Consider the following 18,322-nt stretch of genomic DNA (forward strand, 5'->3'; position numbering starts at 1 on the left):
TTTAAACAAGTTGTTTGTCACAAAGCAGAGTGTCCTTGGGAACGCCTCCATGAGCGCCGTCTTGGGAGGGACGGGGGAACTCTTGGATGAAGTCTAAGAAGCCAGGGCTGGTTTGTTCCCTCTCCTTGCCCTCCCCCACGCACGAAGTTTCCCCTAGGTCCCGTTTGCTGCCCTGGGCGCTTGCAGCCCCCACGAGAGGGTTTCCCCGCCACCTGGCGTCACTCCGCTAACGCGAGGAGGAAGAGGAGGAGACTCGGTGAATCCCAGTTCGCGCCCCTGCAGCGGAGTGAAGATTTGCTGCTGGCTTGTTTAAGACACAGGTGGTTTTTCTTGCTCTCACCTTGTTTCCGTGGGCTCGGCGGTGCAAACCCGTCACGGGAGAGAGCAGAACAGTCCCCAGGGCATCCGCTTCTGCGGGAGCATCCCTCGGCACCCGTCCCTTGCGGCCCGTCAGAAACTAAAACACAGCCCCCGACCCCCCCCAGGTCTTTTTTTTTTTTAGCACCTACCCCACACGTCCACTGCGGCGGGGTCGTCCGGGCACATCCTCCCGCGCCCCGGTTCCCGCGGGAGGCGGCCGCGGCGCGGGGCCGCTGTCCAGGGTGCTGAGCCGCCGCTCCGCCGCCCCCCGCTGCCAACCGCCGCAACCTCCGAAGCACCCCGCAACCCTCGCCGCCCCCCGCTCCAGCCCCGGGGGCCGCCGCGGGTTCCCCCTCCCCCGGCAGCACGGAAAAGGGGATCAGGTTTTGGGCTCTACTCGCCCCCGCACTGCAACAGCCTTGCGAGGGACTCCCCGGCTGTGTGTCACCGCCCCGAGGGAAACGGTGGTTCTAATCAGGCGGGCAGAGCTTGGAAAAAGTCATCCTCAGTCTCACCAGCGCCTTTAAAAACCACCCAGACAAACGTTAAAAAGGAGGCAGGGGGTTGGGTGGGCTTTTTTGCCACTCTTCCTACGGGCTGCTGCTCTGGGCAGCGGTCACTGAAAGAGTACTAGAACCACAGATGTATAGCGCAAGCAGGACACTGATGGGTAAGCATGTTTCACAGAGAAGATGGTAGCTAGGGCTGAGTGTAAGAAGCACCTAGGCAAGCGAGTGAAGGTTAAACTGGCATGATTAGGGTGACAAGAAATCAAACGGGAGACCGTGGACTAAGTACTGTCTCTCTTTATGACTTGCAAATTAGAATGGAAATTAAAAAGCTTGAACACAGAGATCCCCACGCCTCGCAGACACGGACAACTGAGCAAAAGATTGTCTGCAACTGTCTTTCATTAAGTAGTGTCAGGCTTTCCTTCCCCTGACCTTCACCAGGTGTTTAGAGGAGGGCTTTTGATCTCCCTTTGGAGAGGGGAGGTCACAAAGAGGCGGAGACCGAGCCGGAGCGGGCCCAAGATCAGCTCAGAGCTGCCAGGCTCAGGCAGCGACGGGAGAGCCCTTGCATCAACCTGTTTTACCCAGCCCTCCCCTACAAGGCAGGTCACGACCTGGGGCTTGCTTAAGCCCCTGCTTTGCTACAGACTCATGGGATCCACCCTGTGGCCTGAATTGCCCCAAGTGCAGGCAGGACACGGCCTTGCCATGGCAGGGAGCCCCGCTGGTGTGGTGGGAGCTGAAGAGGGGTCCTGCAGGCCGGTCTGGCCCCTCCCAGGGCCACAGGGGTGGCAAGGAAGCACCAGTGAAGCGAGCAGAGGGAAGAGCCCCAGTGTCGCAGCGAAGAAGGCAGGAGGCGCCCAAGTGCAGAGCTGCCTGCAGGCGGGACGGAGCCTGCCAGCCCGGCTCACCTCGGGGGCAGAGAGGAGCCTGCCTCGGGGGTTGAATTCGGCCTCTCTTCTCCCCCCCGCCCCAACGCGTGTCCTTCCCGGGGTGTGCCCCGCCCTCTCCCGCGGCCGCGGAGCCGCCGCCTTCCTCCCTGCAGCCCCTAGGCTGCAGCTGGCGACCGGGCAAAGGCCGGGAGCTTCTCTGGGCGCCCCCCGGACCCCAGGGGCGCCCCAGGCGGCCGGTCGCGCCGTACAGCTTCACCCGGGCACCCCCAGGTCTCCAGGGTGGCCGCATCCCCATCTGCGTGAGAACATCCGCGGGGCGGGGGGCGGCTGTGTTTGCTGTTCACGCCGGTTTCACCGATAACGATCGTTATTTTCTCCGGAGCCTGCAAGGGCTGAAGTTTCCCTTGATGGTCTCAACTGCCCGCCCCGCAAATCAATTAAACCCAGCGCCGGCAGCCGGGCCTGATCAAAATAAAGGAGAGGCCACGCAACAAACAAACAAACAAACAAACCCCAAATAAACAGGCGCCCCCGCGGCTCCCGGCCCCCCTCCCCGGTGTCCCCGCCCCCCGCAGCCGGGGGTGGGGAGCGCCCGGGAACGCCCCGAAACCTGCAGCGCCCCGCGGGGAAACCAGCTCCCCTTTACCTCGCCCCAGAGAGGGGGTCCGCACCCCACCGGTGCCCTGCACCCCCTCCCCCCGGCTTCCCACCGCCGGTGCGCGCTGTCCCGCGGCTCCCGGGGGGTCCCGGGGCGGTCCGGGGCCGGGAGAAGCCGCCTCCCGGGGCGATGGGGCCGGGGGGGATCATCTCCGCGGGGTCCTGCCAAGCGGCGCCCCGGGGCTTTCCCGTTCCTCCCTCCGCCAGGTTTGGGCTAAACCTGGGTTGCCCCTGGGGCTGGCTTTGAAACGGGCCGGCCCCGCTCCCAGCCCGCTCCGCCATCTAGCTCTTTAAAGAACCACTAATTTATCGTGTTTTCCTAATTATGTTTTATTTAGCTATTCATGAGCTATTTGGTGTGCCAGCGTCTAGGGCTATCCCCGCTCTGCTTTCCTTTCTCTCCCTCCCCCTCTTCCCTCGCTTTGATGTCCTTTTGCGTATTCTACAAACAAGATCAAAAGGTACTTTTCCCACCTCCGCCCACCTCACGCAGTGTTTGTTACGGGAGAAAGTGTGTTTCGGGTCGAAACGGGGCCTCGTTCGGGAGAGCTTCTGCCTGGCTCAAACCCGGGCGAGGTGGGGGGACGCGACACCGAGTACATGAAAATTAAAGTGAGCCCTATTACCGCGTTATTTAAAGGGCTGATCGTGTCAGGTATAATACTGAAGAAAAATGTTATGCCGGACAAAATGCTTATATTTTCCTGTGGTATTAATGAGAAGCTTGCCCTGGGCTATTTCCCCATCTCAGAGGGCAGCAGATGCGGAGAGTCCTCGGGGAGTAGATCTTTGAAATTTCATCAGCATTCATGGGTGACCTACCCTTTTCAAGCACAATGATAGACATGATAAATCATCTTTACAACGAATTCTAATTATCCTTTATACGGTCAGGTCGAAAAGCAGAAATCTAACACTTTTCCATATTGCTTCCAGATTTCAGTGAGGGTGTCAAAAGTCTTGCACTGTCCTTCTTCCCTGCCGCGGACTGCCTTGCATGACATTAGCCCTAAGCCCGTGAGTGTGCAGGAGTCAAACTACTCTATTAAGTTACACGCTTGCCTGTATTGAACTCAATTTAATTCCTTTCCTCTCTTACCCAATGAAATTATGTGGCGCGGTGTAAGATAGGATTAGAAGTATATCATTATAGCAATTAATACTATAATGCCTCCATGATTAGTGTGCTACATTGAATTTCATGGATTTTTGCTCACTGTTGCCTAGATTTCCCTTGGGTCCTCTAGCCCAAACCATTGTATTCTTAGTAAATTAAATGTGAAATCACAGCAATATACTTAATAAATCCACTATCACCTGTATGGTGTATTAATAAAGGAGTCCAGTGCAACCCATACAGCACCACCTTGCAGCCTGGGTTGCGCACGCTGGAGAGGCCTTTTCCCCCGAGGAGATGGCGGCCGCCTGCTGCGTCCCTGCTTTCCTGCCCAACCTCTCTCTGCTAGCAGGGCAGACCCAGGGGAGCTGGACTGCGGGAGCCCAGCACCGCTCACCCCAGTGCAGGGCATGGTGGGGCGGGGTGGGTGGGTGGTGAATTTAGTCTTTTGGCTGGTGGAGGAGACGCCTCACTCCATGGTTACTTACGGAAGGGAATACCTTGCAATGTAGTAATGCCCCACCCTGCCAGGGGACTTGGACAAGATACCCTGACCCTTGCTGGATACCCTTCCCTCCCTGCCCAGGGAGATTAAGGCCTCCCCCACCTCCCATCGGGGAGGGAGGTGGGGTCTTTAAAGAGGAGCCCTTTTGAAGTGGCCCTGATGGAAATGGAGTTATTTCAGAGGTACAGTAATGGCTGTCTGGTTATCTGCAGCCAGGGCTCTGTGGCGGGAAGATAAGATATTTATTAAGAGACCCGTTTTAATGCTCGGGGATCGCTTTCAGAGGGCCCAAGAAAAATGGACTTTATCTAGTCTATTATTATATACAGTCACCCCGTTGATGTTTTACTTTAGTTTGGACACCATGAATAAAAGCTAATAACTTTCCCTCAGCTTGTTTATCGGCAAGACACCTGAGGGCAGTGGGGTGGGGAGATATTTTCTTTAATAGTGGTGACTGAAGAGAGAGTTTCCAGGGTTAGGGATGAGTCTGGGGTTGCACAGGGACCCTCAGTGCCTGATATTCAGGGAATATTTTAAACCCAGACTTCCTAGAGTCCTTGCCAAGCGCCTGGGAAGAGGGGCAGGCTGTGATGCAGAAGGGAGACCTGGTGAGCTGGAGGTGGCCTGAGGACAGGGAAGAGCTCGGCTCTCCTTGAGTCCAGACCATCTCTATGGGAGATCTTAAACTTGGATTGGGTTGAAGATGTGGGATCTCGGGATGTGGCCTCAGGCCATCTCCAAAGTGTGCAATGGGCCTCTGTGACCTGGCCATGTTTGTATCTGCCCTTGGATGTTTCCAAGCTTCTTTCCCCAATGCACTGGAAATGACATTTGATGCTTCGTGTTCTGGTGGTGGGAACTTTTCTGCTGAGCACGTGGGCTGAGGGCCTGTGTGGGACACTCCTTACCTGGAAACCTGATGTCCATACCACCATTTTGCTTAAATTGTTTTTCCTTCTGCCCTCCCCTTCACCATCTTCTTCCCACCCCTCTTGGTAATGTGGCACCTTCCAAGCACAGGGATCTTCCAGGGCAAGGGAATGTCCCACCTGTGCAGGGGAGGGTGGCAGAAGACTTCGCTTGCAGAGTGGTGCACAGAGAGGCAGGAGGCTGGGAAGGGGTTGGTGGGGGGGTGAGAGGATGGGCCTGTGCAAGGTGGCACAGGGGCTGGGTCCCTGCAAATTCCATTCCCAGGTCAGGGACCAGCTGACATGTTGGCAAATCTCTGGTCTGAGATGTCTACATCAGGAAGGGACCCAATAAGGAGCCAAACAAATCCTTGCCTCTCTGTAAGCATCTCACCGTTCCCTTCCTCCTCTCCTCCATCCCAGTGCCACTCCTGTGCCTGCCTGTGATACCTGTATTCCACCTCCATTGTACAGAGCCACCCATTAACCCACCTCCGTCATCTAACACACAGGCTCATCATTAGCTGGAAAACTGGAACAGGTGACCTAGTAAATTCAGAGTTAAGAGAACCTATGGAGTCCTTTTGTGGCCATAGAGACTTAAGACCTTCTCTTCTCTTCTCTTCTCTTCTCTTCTCTTCTCTTCCTCTTCTCTTCTCTTCTCTTCTCTTCTCTTCTCTTCTCTTCTCTTCTCTTCTCTTCTCTTCTCTTCTCTTCTCTTCTCTTCTCTTCTCTCCCTCCCTCCCTTCCTTCCTTCCTTCCTCCTCCCTCCCTCCTTCCTTCCTTCCTTCCTTCCTTCCTTCCTTCCTTCCTTCCTTCCTTCCTTCCTTCCTTCCTTCCTTCCTTCCTTCCTTCCTTCCTTCCTTCCTTCCTTCCTTCCTTCCTTCCTTCCTTCCTTCCTTCCTTCCTCCTCCCCGTGGCCCCGCAGCCCCCACGGCCATGCCGCCCACCCGCGCCGTGCCACCCGCCGGCCTCGCCATGCTGCGGGGCATGACCTCAGCCCTGCCGAGGCCGCGGTTGCGGGTGGGGGAGCGGGACCGGCCGGTGCCCGGGCGGGGTGGCCGACGCGGAGCCCGCGGGGGGGCGCGGTCCCCCCGTGGGCCCGGCTAAGCAGATTATTCAACTCGCTTTCACTGCAGGCATTATGAAGCGTGATCATGCTTTTGTCAGGGGGTGAATTATTTGTTTAGCGGGAAAGTACACGGGAAGGGATTAGCGCCCTGCCCAGCGCCCCCTCCCCGCTTTCCCGGGGAGCCCGACCCGTCCCGCCCGCCGCGCCGGGACCCGCCGCGCCCCGGCGGACACCCGCGGTGCAAGAGCCGGGACACGCGTGGGGACACGCGTACGTTCGGGGCTGGGGGGGAGGGGGCGGCAGGAAAGGCAGCCTGCGGGGGGAGCCCCGCTCCCCAGGGCGGCCTGCGGGGACCTGCTTCTCGGCCCCCTCAATGCGGAGGGAGTGCCGTCCTCACCCTCACGCACTGAGGGTAAAATTAAGGAGGAGGAAAAAGAGTGGGAAGCTTTTCTGAGGAGCGAAAGGCCGGATCCCTTCCGGAAAGTGCTTCACTCCTGCTCCCTCAGGCTTTCCTTTTTTTTTTCTTCCTTCATTTTTCTTTTTTTTTTAATTCCTTAATTTCTTTTTTCTTCTTTTTGTGCGTGGCTTTTTCCCCTCCTAAACTGACTTCACTAGCAGGTTTTCCCTCCTTGCGCTCACCCGGGAGGAGGAGGAGGAGAAGGCGGACGGGGAAAAAAAAAAAAACCAACCAACCAAACCCACCACAAACCCACCAGCCACTAAACCCACCCCAGCAGTGGATGGGGGGAGGCAGGAGGCTCGCAGTGCGGGCTCCTGGCCAGCGGGCGGTGGGAGCCCCCTCGCTCGGCGAGCCGATGGCCGGCGGCGGGGGAGCAGGGCGCTGCCGGCCCCGCGCACCCACCGCAGCGGCGGCCCCGGCCGCGGCGCCGGCGGGGCGCTGAGCGGGGGTCCGCACCGCACCCGCACCGCACCGCGCTCGCTCGTCAGGCAAGGTGCGCTGGAGGGGGATAAAACGGGAGGGAGAGCGGCGGAGAGAGGCAGAGAGAGGCGGTGGGTCTGCCCGGCTGCTGCTACCTCGCCCCGGCAGCGCGCACCCTGGCAGATGAAGGAGTAACCCACCCGCGTGTGGCTTTTTTCTTCTTTTTTTCCCTTCTTTTTTAAGGGGTGGGAGGTGTTTGCTGTTTTATTTTTTATTTTTTCTTTTTTTTTTTTTTTGTGTGTGTACAAATACATCGCCTCCGCTCAGGAAGCCGGATATTTCCAACCCCAAACTATGGCTTTTCAAAATCGCCCGATGTCTCCAACGCCACGAGGAAAAACCCCAGCCTGCTGGAGATCGGAGCCTTGTGCTTGGACTCGGAGATCATCTTCGGCTTCACCAGCCACCTCCTGCGGAGGAAAGCCAAGGTGAGGGAACCTTGCCCCGGCCCCGGGGGGCTGAGGGCCTGGAAGGGGTCGGGGCGGGGGGGCGGAATCCGGCCGCCTGCCCTGCCCCGGGCCGCCTCACGGGATGGGGAAGGCGAACTTGGCGGAGCGAAAGTTGGCGGCGGCGGTGCAGGGGCGGGTTTCAGCACCACGAACAGTCCGGGCGGCCCCGCGGAGCGGCGCGGAGGAGCGCGGAGCGGCGCGGAGGGACCAGGCACACCCAGCGCGCCGCCGCGCCTTGTGCCACCCCGGCTTCAAGCGGGGAGCGGGGGCACCGCGCCCGCCTATTTCCAGGAGGATTTTTTTTTTTTTTTTTTTTCATTTTCCTCAGCAATTTCAGGGGCTGGCTTGGCCCAGCCCCGCGGCTCAGGTCTCGTCCGCAGCGCCGACCGGGAGCGCAGCCCGTCACCCCCCGGCCCCCGTCCAACTGAGACGTGGAGCTGGGGGGTGGGGGGTGTTTGCAGCCGTTATTCGGGCACATGAAATTTCGAGCAAGTTTCCGGAGACCTGCAGAGCCCCCGGAGAAAGGCGAGGGAAGTCAGCCGGGCGCAGCGCCGGGGTGCGTGTGCCTGTGTCGGCCCCGCTTCCCCGCCCACCCCCGAGAGGGGCACACAGCAGCCACCCCCTCCTCGGCCCCCCCCATCCCCCGCTCCCCCCGTCCCTCCTCCGCACCCAAACTTTCTCGGGCTCCAGGGGAGTGGGCCGCGGGCGGCGGCCGCAGGGCTCTGCCCACGGCTGTGCCGGGGGGGACACAGCCCCAGCCCTCCCCCGGGACATGCACCCATTCTGGGGAGGGGGTGCGCTTCAGACACGTGCTTGGGAGAGCCAGGAAAGTTTAAGCGGCCGGGAAGGTACCTCTTGGAGGGGGTGTGTGGGGGTGTGTGGATTTCCTCCCCCCCCATTTTTTTTGCCCGCTCTTTGTGCTCGGCGCTGCTCGCATCACGGCAGACCCCACCCACGCTTCGGTGCCACCAGCACCCACCCGCGCGACGGCGGAGAAGTAGGCGAGGAGCCGCGTTTGGCATCGCCGGGGGGAAGCCACCGGCTGCGGCGTCCCCCGCGGGGTGCCGCGTCCGTCTGCGGCTCCGTCGGTGGGAGTGGGAGTCGGCCGCGGCGTGCGGTGCCGCGGCGGGGCCGGCAGGTGGCACTCTGGTCACGGGGACGGCGGCGGCGGCCGGGCTGCGCCCCGCGGGGTCCGGGCACGTCCCGGCTCGGCCCCTGCCCACCCCCGCCCGCCGCGGGGGCGGCGGGAGCGGGCAGCCGGGGGAGGGTAACGATAGACGGTGGCGCATATTCCTCTCTCTCGGGGGGAGGGAAAGAAAACTAAAAAAAAAAAAAAAAAAAAGAGAAAAGTGCTAACTCTACGAGCCGGAGAGGCAGCCAAGTAGACAATTAGCTACGAACGTTAATTTCTCCATCTGTCAGGTCAGTTTTCAGATGTAGGAACATCCCATCGCGCCCGCCGAGCGGCCGCGGAGCCGGCCCGGGGGGGACTGTGCCCCGCGGCACTGCGCATCTGCCCTCGGGCGGGGGGACACCGAACCCCCGACCCGCGCAGGAGGGCACCAGCGGCGGGGGGCGGGGAGGCAGGCCCCCCACCCACGGCGCCCGCGGCGGGACTGGCACCCCCGCCCCGGGCCTTTTTCGCCCCACTCCCGAGGAACCCGAGTGTTTGAGTGTGAAGGAGGCGACCGCGGGAGTGCCCGCGCTTGAGTCACACCAGTTTGGGACTATCCTGTAGGGTCACCATGAAAAGGCATCTCCCGCCGCCCCCCAAAACCCCGAACATACACCCCATCCCGCCCTGGCCGAGGATCCCCCGCCCCGCTTTCCCCACCCCACCCGCCCCCGCCCAGCCCCTCCTCCCCTGCCCTCCGAACACTTTTCCAGCTTTTTTCCGACGTGCTCCCGTGCTCCGGCTCCGTCCCAGTGCCGCCGTGGGGAGCTCACTCCGCCTCCCTCTCCCAACCCAAACTTCACTCCCTTCTCAACATGGGAGGCAACATCACCTAGCGCGGCGGCCCGGGCGGCGGGGAACCGGCGGGATCAGTGTTGGCACCCCGACCCCCGCCCGGCCATGGGCGCCGCGGGACGGCCGCGCCGCCGGGCACCGGGCCGCCCCCACTAGCCGAGCGGGGAGCGGGGCAGGGGCGCAGCCCCCGCTATCATGATCGCGGCCGCCGGCAGGAAGGGGCTGGGACCCGAGCCCCGGGCGCCGGGGGTAAGTGTTGCCACACTCTTCCCCGCGTTTCGGCTTTTTTTTTGCTTTTTTTTTTTAATCTTCCCCCCCCCCCCCCCTTGTTCCCCGCGGGTGTGTGTGCGTTGGAGCCGCGCTGTCTCCGCGACCCGCGGCTCTGAGCTCTGCTCTCTCCGCAGGTGGCGGAGGGGAGCGCGGTGCGGGAGCTCTCCCCGCGGAAGAGGCCGCCGGCCGCCGCCGAGGAGGAGCGCTGCGCCAGCCGCCCGCCGCCCGAGGGAGCGGGGGCCGCCGCGGGGGCCGAGCCGCGGCCGTCGGAGCGGGCGGCGGCCGGGGGCTGGTGCCGGAGCTGCCAGGCCCAGCTGGCCGAGCTGAGGAGGCAGGCGGCTCGGCTGGCCGCCGGCGGCTGCCCGCCCAACGCCCCGCCGGTAAGTGGGCGCACGTCGCTCCGTGCAGCGCCGAGCACCGCCGGGCTCGGGGGAGGGTGTGGGGGGAGGTGTGTGCGGGGGCCGCGGCAGCCTGGCCCCTAGCCCGGGCGGGGTCAGGTGTGCATCCCCGCGGATGGCGGAGGAGAGCGTGACGGCAAAGCCGGCGGTTTGCAACCCAGGAGCGTTCTTGAAAAGTTCAAGGATTTCCCGTCACGGGCTTTAGCAAAAAAAGCGAAACCGCGCGGCTGGACGCGCACCCTCTGCTACAGCCACCGGCTGCCAGGAACAGTTGAAAAAAAAAATCTCAGCGACTTTGGCAGGAGGGGCGGGAGAGCCGCCGGGAGGCCGTGCGGCCGCCGGCCGAGCCCAGAGCCGCTCCCGGAGCCCCGGCGTCGGGCGAGCTGCCCTCCCCTCCCCGGCCCTCCCTTCTCGCCCCGCAGGGGCTGCTCCCCCCGGCCCGCTGCCTCTGGCCCTGTGGGCACCGCTTCGGGGATGCCTGATGCGTGCTGCAGCTGAAGGGGCTGTGCAGCGCCTACGAGAAGCTGCCGGTAGCAGAGGTTCAGCTCCTCCTTCCGAGGAGCCCATAAAATGCAGCTGAAAAGCACACACGCTCGTGTTTTGTGGCGCTGGAGGAAAGTTTGAGCGGGATGGTTTTGCTGTTTTTTTGCTGTCTGGGTGCTTGAGTGGACCCTCCTGGCTGATGGGCTCATTCCTGTCCTCGGTGTTGCAGGGCTATGTCATTTTCCTCCAGCTGGAATGGAAAAGGTGCATGAGTGTGGCAGAGGTTTCCTTTAGCAGATGTGCAGCTTTATTCATGTGTATTAGAGTTGCCTGCCCATCTTTTCCTTCCATGTTTGTTTTCCGTATATCGGAGGTCTCTGTTATTGTTGTCCCTTTTCTTTTAGTGAGGGCACGTGAAACAAAGCTTATAAAATGTGATACAGGTGAAAAAAATACAGTCTTAATAGAGAATCCTGCCCAGACACCTGAAGAGATCCTAAGGATTAGCTGACAGGGCAAAATGCAACAGAAGACCCTGAGATTCTGTTCCAGGGCACACAGAACGTGTGTTGGGTTTTTGATAACATTTGGAAGTAACGTATTGTTTTCTAAACAATGCTTATCTGGATGTTTGCAAGAATAGGGGGGGGGGTCTGAAGAGGAAGCCAAACCCTACTGACCTTCATTTTCATTCAAAGAGTTCCTGTATGATCTACAGAATTCCCATTGAATCTAAATATAGTTTTGTTTGGAAGTGCATTGTGGAGCGGTGTCCGAATGCACAGTGAGGTTTGTATTTCCAGGCCGGATCCAAAGCCCTTTGAAATCAACAGGAGTCTCTCTATTGATTTGCTAGGTTTGGAGCGGGCTCCTGTTTCTGTGGTGTAAAAGGTCACGTATCTTATCTCATTGAATTCAGGACTGGGGGACCTTTTGTTTTCTGGATTGCTGCAAACGGTGGAAAGAAGTTTGATTTCCCCTCGTGCAGTGCATATGATAGGCTGCCGCAGCGAGGAGCGTCAACCCCTGTTCCCGTTGTTGGGTCGGGCCTCTGCCATAAAGAATAGTGTCCTATCTGGGAGCGGATCTCTGCTATGGGAAAAAAAAGCCGGCAGTGCAGGAGAGTCAGGGGGCCTTGGCCAGGTGTTCAGGTGAGGAGACCTGTGAGCAAAGGCCTGTTTGTGTGGTCTCTTTCCTGCAAGTCTCAGGGGACTTCCTTGATAAGCACTCGATGATGGGTAAATTAATCTCCCTTTTCTGCAGGGTTTCAAAGCATGCCTAAGAACGTAATAAAATAGCAGTCATCACAGTGTCAGAACCTCGACAGGCCTGTTCACAGGGTAACAGATACCTGGAGTTCACTTATTGAGTAGCACGCAGTGGAGTGAGATGTTTAAAACTTTTTAAAAAATACATTTTCTAATGCTCAACAGACCTGTAGCCTAATTGCAAGCTCAAAGTCCCCGCTAATCCTGGTGTAGTGAGCGGCTCCTCAGGAAGGAAGATGCAATAAACAGTCCTACTTACTGCCTTCTGAGTGTGAAGTAGGTTAGCGGGAGGTAACAGTCAGGGGTTTGGCTGCTCAGCTGCTGCGAATTGGCCTTGCACTGGGAGTCTGATGCAATATGCTGGCAGGTTGAGCACTGTGTAATGTTTGTGCCAGAAAGGCAGCTTGCTTTTTTTTTCCCCCCGTTCCTTTCTTGTTTAATTATATAACAAGACATCTGAAAAAGCAGCTCCTCTCCATAAGAGTTTCATGCCCATACAGTAAAAGTCCAAAGAGTTTCTTATAAGCTCTTCTAACATGCTGTCAAACCAAGCAACTGCTGGATGAGTAAACACCAGAAGGCTACTGCTTGCAGCATGCTGCTCTCAAAGGATTTATCTCCTTTGCCATAATAATTAAGGGATCTTTCAGCACAGATTCCGAAAGATTTCCACACCTGGTTGAAAACCCTTTGGAAAGGTGGGTGGGTGCCTCAGAGATGAAAGAAGGGCTAGTTTCCTGCTGTTGATATCTTTCCTGATGAAAGAGAGAAGGTGTATTCTCATGCGTGGGGCAGCTGACAAGGGATTGAATTCACATTAGAATAAAAAGCCAACCTACTGTTTGCAGTCTGCAGGGATAACAAATCTAATTGCTTGCGAGGGCTGTGATTCATACAGTTTATGTGTTGCTGTCCTTTCAATTAGACACATTTAAAATATATAAATAATTTAAGTTTTGGTGCTCAGATGATGCATTGATTACAGAATACTGTTAGTTGTTTGTGTCTCTTTAAAGTCCTCCACATCTTTGTGGACAGCTGATAGAAAGATATACCTCTTTGCTTACGTTAAAACTCTTTAACAGTTCTCCCAAGTACAAGATTTATTGCACCCTACACTGTAAATTCCCTTCTTTTTACTGCTGCTGCCTTTACAGTTTGCTGCCACAGTGAGGCCTGTCTGTGAATCAAAATGTGATTTTTCGGCAAGCAAGGATGGAAATGAGCAAAGTTTAGTCTGAAATTATTCCAGATTAGCATTTTGGCGTTGCGGTATCAGCATCAGTTGCTGGGCCATGTACTGAACTAGTGGAGGAGGGAAAAAAACCCGTACCTTGGTTTATCCCTAATTAAAAGTTTCATATGTGCCTTGCAGGCTGTGTCCCTGGGGAGCTGGTAATGGGATACAGGACCTCCTCCCTAGGGTTCTGGCTGGAGGTGGTTGCGCCTGGAAGTTGTTGCTGCCGGCAGCTGTGGGGCAGTCCACGGGAAATGGGTTGGAGGTCTCTGTCTCACTCCCAGTTGGCAAATAGCCTTGTCACAAACCCACCACAACAATTACCGCTAATTGGCATCACTGTTGGCACTTTCACAGGAGAGGCTGAGGAATGAATGGGGATGTAGATTAAATTAGTAATAATAATACTTAGCACCTAAAATCTTCGCAGTGCTTCACAAATGCTAATTAATTAATTTGTCTGGTGCCCCTGGTTGGTAAACCTGCTGTCATTTCTAAAGAGGTGTATGTCAGAGTGAGGTGTGTGTCCCTGAAAGGAAGGGGACAGGCAGGGGCTGCCCGACATGAGATGTGCTCCTGCAGCTGCATTGCTGGAAGTAAACTCTGCTCTCCCTCTAGCGCAGGCAATAGCCTTAAGGATATACAGCTACTGTAAAATGGTTTTAGCTAATCCCTTATGAGCAAGAGGAAGAAAGCTCTTTTGGTGTGAGGAACACACACATTGATACAACTGCATCCACAGAAGGGTTTTATACTGGTATAAATATTTTGGTTATAGAAGAGTAATAATCATGCCCAGCTATACTGGAATAAAATAATTTTTTTTAGCAGTACTGACAGGAGGCCAGGATCAGAGGAAGTGCACTTTGGAAGCGATTACCACTGAGGATTGTTTCTCTGAGCCCAGGGATTCAGATGACTCATTTCACCTGTCCCCATCCACCCTTGCCCCTGCCCCCCAGTCTGAGCAGTTTGTATTGTACTTACTGCCAGTGCAGGCCGGGTGTCGGAGGCAGCATTAAGGGAGGGCAGAAACACGCATATTGTGTGGTAGCTCGAGTTCAGCCAAGTTCTTGCTGTCCTAGTTTTTCACAATTTCTTTTCTTCTCTTTTTTTTTTCCCCTGTGGCATTATCTGTACTGCATGTTACAAGGAGCACACCACTGAATGGCTTCCTGGGAGTTTGAGGGACAAAGGCGTGAGTGTAGGCTCTTTACTGCTGGTGGGATGGACAATGCTTGTTCTCCAATACCTAAAAAACCTGAGTATTCCCCGTATTCCCAGTTGATTGGGTAAGCTGTGGTTGGGTACAGAGGGGCATGCTGCCAGCCCTGGTCTGCAGGGAGTCTTGGTGACCAGGACAGGTCATGCTTTTGGTTGCTAATGAACCATGAATCATTTGAGGGAGCTAAGCAAGTCCCAGCCCGCTGTGTCCCTGGCAGAGCTCTGTGTTACACCAGTTAGAGTTGGAGGAAGCTTGGCTTCTCCAGCTAAAAGGGAGGATGGCAGTGGCTTTAGACATAGTGTTTGCACTGACGTGTCTCAGCCATGCAGTGCTGCTGGATTGAACTCCCACCGCACCTCTTCTGATCAAAGCAGTGGTCTCTTGGTACACCTGTATGTGCTGCTGATTGCATCACCTGAAAGGGAGATGAAGAACAAAGTTTTGGGAAAGGCATGCTCTTTCCTGTGGGTTTCTCTTGTATGCTAAATAACCCCCACACGTTTCCACGAGCAGCAGAACTAAGGAAGGATGGTTTGGTAGGATGGATGCTTTGCTCACCTCCTTTGCTCTCCCCATCCCTCTGCATTAATCCCAGCTGTTCTCTCCTTGCCCCTGATGACTCGATAAGAGGCAGCACCTTCTCTGCATCTGCACACGTACTGTTTGGTTGACTGTAAGCTCGTACTTAGACATCTGGCTTCTGCCAAACAATTAGTAACAGGCGGGTTCTGCCAACTTCTCGCATGGCCAGTTTGTGGAAGTTGTAGGAACCTGCTCTGAGCCTTCTACCTCAATTTCAGATCATCTGACAGGTTCAAAAGCTCTTTAAGGAGGGCTGGCAGCAAGGAGGGTGGAAGGAAGGACAATGCAGCAGTTCTCATTGCTTTGGAAAACCAGGCCAAGAGGACAGGCATGGGATTGAGGACTGTGGTCTTGATGTGTGAGGGCCAGGTTATTCCCACCTTGGCCACTCTGATGGCATGGTATCAGCAGGGTTCATAGCAAGGAGAGCTTGCATGATCCCTGCCTGCTGGTACCTGTCTCCTCACTGTTGTGCATGCTGTTGGATGCTTCAGGAGCCTCTGCTGCACACGGGGGAGCCTGAGTAGAGGGCTCTGTGTCCTTAGCATTTGCCTGCAGGCTCATGCTTCCCTGAAAGAGCAAGGGTTCGGAGCATATGGGGCCTTCTCTCAGCGTTTGAGGTGTGTGTGGAATGTCTAAGCTTTTAGAAGCAACCCCTGACATTTTGTGGAGTTTTTCTTCCCATGCCCATTGTTTTCTATTAACGTGTCAGCCCTTTCTACTGAGCGGCATGGTCACCCAGACTTTGAGAGTCCTGGTGATGGTTTCTGAAACCCTGTGCCATCTTGTCTAACTTTGGGGCCCTCTGTTATTGAGGGGCTGATTTTTTTCTTTTCATGGGAGGCCTTTCTGCAACTGGGTTGATGTGATTAAGGGGAGTTGAGTGGGAGAGCTGCTTTTACACATTCCTCTCTAGAGGAATCCAGGTTTCAGGGCTCTTTACAAGCAATAAATGCACCTTAAAACGTTCTATATTTAACATTTCAAAAATGTGTAAGTGGAAAAGTAATGTCTTAGTTAATAAATATGAAACTACAGGGCATTTTTTTGAGATGCACTTTTAATATTTAATTTTGTGAGAGAAGCTCTTGCAGAGACTTGGCTGTGGAATGCTTCAGGCTATGAGCTCAGATGTGGATTTCAGGTATGGGGTTAGTGACAACACCGTGTCAAATGTGTTGACACGAGCGGTTCCCTTGTTTCAGTCAGTGCAGTAGTCTCTGTGCCATATGATAGGCCACGGAAACTAATTGTAATGAGTTTGCTTTAGACATTTAGGATTTTCAAGCATGCCCTTTTAAAATACAGGTGAGTGGGATTATCTTGCAGTTCAGATGCTGGAGGCAAGAGACCTTCTCACTGGGGGATCTGAAGGGGGGGGAGCAGGGATTGTGTAATTAGCTCAAGGTACAGCGGTCTCCCTGGTAGCTGATGGTAATTAGTATTGCTCTGGCTTTCTGTAGCTAATTCCTTCAGCACCCTGCCCTATTAGGGAAAAGGGCGGAAACACATAAACCATTTCAAAATCCCAGGGGGTGGAAAAGAGCATCTGCTCCTAACATCTGAGGTTACTTTGAACCTGTTGAAATACGTAGTAGCTGCTTTATTGTTTTTGCCAAGAGTTTCCACCTACAGTGATCCCAACCTCTAACTTGTTAACAGTGAAATTGTAGGAGGCAGTAGTCATCCTCCTCTTCCCCATCCCGCAGCAGCTGATAGTGGCTGCTGCTCTGGACCTGGCACCACAGGGTATTGGAGCAAGGATGGCTGAAACCACCAAGAGATTTTCCTTTCCCAAGACCAGGATCACCCACCATGTACACAGTTGCTGCATGGGTCTCCTGCTGCTCGGGTACCCCACGATAACTGCACTCCGTGGGTATGAATCCTTCCCACAGTAAGGATGCTGATGTAGAGAAGAGCCAGTTAGTCCCTGGGTTTTCAGCTGGCTGATGAACATTTTGTTGTGAAAAGTGAGTGAAGATTTTGCCTCATCCTGGCTCAAGGAGGAGAATCTATCTGGAAATATGTGCATGTCTTATGGAAGATTTTTCCACAATGGTGCTGTTGCCTTTCTCAAATTTGATGACCCTCAGGAACTAGATCTATTTGGATATTGCTCACATTGAGTATGGCAAGCAGCTGTCCATTTGGGAGTATGGTATCCTCATTTTTTTGTATTTATGGGAAATCTGTGGAATTTAATTTGTCTGGATTTCTCTCCCTGTCCTGTGACTTCAAACCTGTAGCACTGGAATAGCTATTTTATATTTACATGTCCAGTATATCCCCAAATGGAAGGCCTCTTCAGGAGGGTCTTGTCTCTGTCGCTGGCTGTACTTGTGATCAGGAACAGGCTGGTTTCTTTACAAGTGTCTACTAATTTTGTATGGTCTTCCAGGTGAGTGGCTTATGGGAGAAAACTTGGGCCTTACTTTCAGGAGAATCATGCCTCCTGCTGCCTTTGTTAACAGGAGGAGTTGAGTCCCATTGCAGGGATGCAAGACCTGAATTTAATCCCTAGATCTGTCTGACTCTGTGAATTTGGGCAAGCTGCTTAATATCCACATGCTTAATTTCTTCTTTGCTTAGCAGAGAGAAAATGCTTCCATCTTTTGTCCATTTCCAGCACAAACTTTTTTTTTTTGTGGTGGGGACTTGCTTGTACGGCATTGAGCTTCATCAACTGCTGTTCTTAGTAGAGCTGACTGCTTCTGTAATGTCATAAGAAAGGATATATAATAACACAGGGGCACAGAAAACAGTGGACTCTGTGACTTGCAACTGAACTTTCAGGTCAGGTGTTGAGCGGGTTTGGGGCTGAGGCCTCTGCAACAGCAGAAACAGCAGAAAAAGCCAGGAACTTAAAATAAACTGTGAAGATAGTCTGGAAAATCTGCCAGTTCACCAGGAGGGGAGTGCTGAGGCTCTGGAAGGTGATTGAAGGCGCTGTGGTATATGTCCAGGTGAAGTGGAGCCTAGTTAAGTAGCAGGTATCAGGTCAGCTCAGGGAGCATGGATTAGAGCTGTGCTGATGCTATCTAAAAGGGGTTCATCTGCATACTGCTCTGTGCCTCCCTGTGATGAAACTAGAAAGCTGCCTTGTGGAAAGGTAGTGTGGCTTGTAAATTGGGAACTCTTCAGCGGCTTCAGTCCCTCATACTGCTGTTGAAGTTTATGCCAAAGTATGTTAGTTACTAGTTTTTCTTTGAAGATGTTTTATTTTTAAATGGAAAAGAGGAAAATATTGTAGAGAAACCCAAGAGCGAAGCTTCAAATGATTATTCCATGCAAAGGGGATGGTGGGGATATGTCACTTTGCAGGAGTAATGTATTGTTCTCTAGGATTAGTTAAAGTGAATATAAACTTCTGGTATATAGTTCTTTGGACTGATTTCTTTGCTTTGAAGCTGCATGAGCTTTTATGGCATAGCTGGCAGATGTTCGTTTTCATGTTGGAGAAACAATGTTTAA

At 55.0% G+C, this 18,322-nt stretch overlaps 1 protein-coding gene across 1 annotated transcript in view; it reads left to right on the top strand.

The window, feature by feature from the left end:
* Positions 1–7,246: 7,246 nt before the first annotated feature.
* KIF26A (kinesin family member 26A) overlaps positions 7,247–18,322 on the top strand; it is a 102,863-nt gene continuing 91,787 nt past the window's right edge. The window contains 3 exon segments of the mRNA XM_075104051.1: positions 7,247–7,268; positions 7,271–7,395; positions 9,790–10,035. Coding sequence (XP_074960152.1) covers positions 7,262–7,268; positions 7,271–7,395; positions 9,790–10,035 — 378 coding nt within the window. The 5' untranslated portion in view covers positions 7,247–7,261.

The sequence above is a fragment of the Phalacrocorax aristotelis genome, chromosome 9 (assembly GCF_949628215.1).
Source record: "Phalacrocorax aristotelis chromosome 9, bGulAri2.1, whole genome shotgun sequence".
Lineage (NCBI taxonomy): Eukaryota > Metazoa > Chordata > Aves > Suliformes > Phalacrocoracidae > Phalacrocorax > Phalacrocorax aristotelis.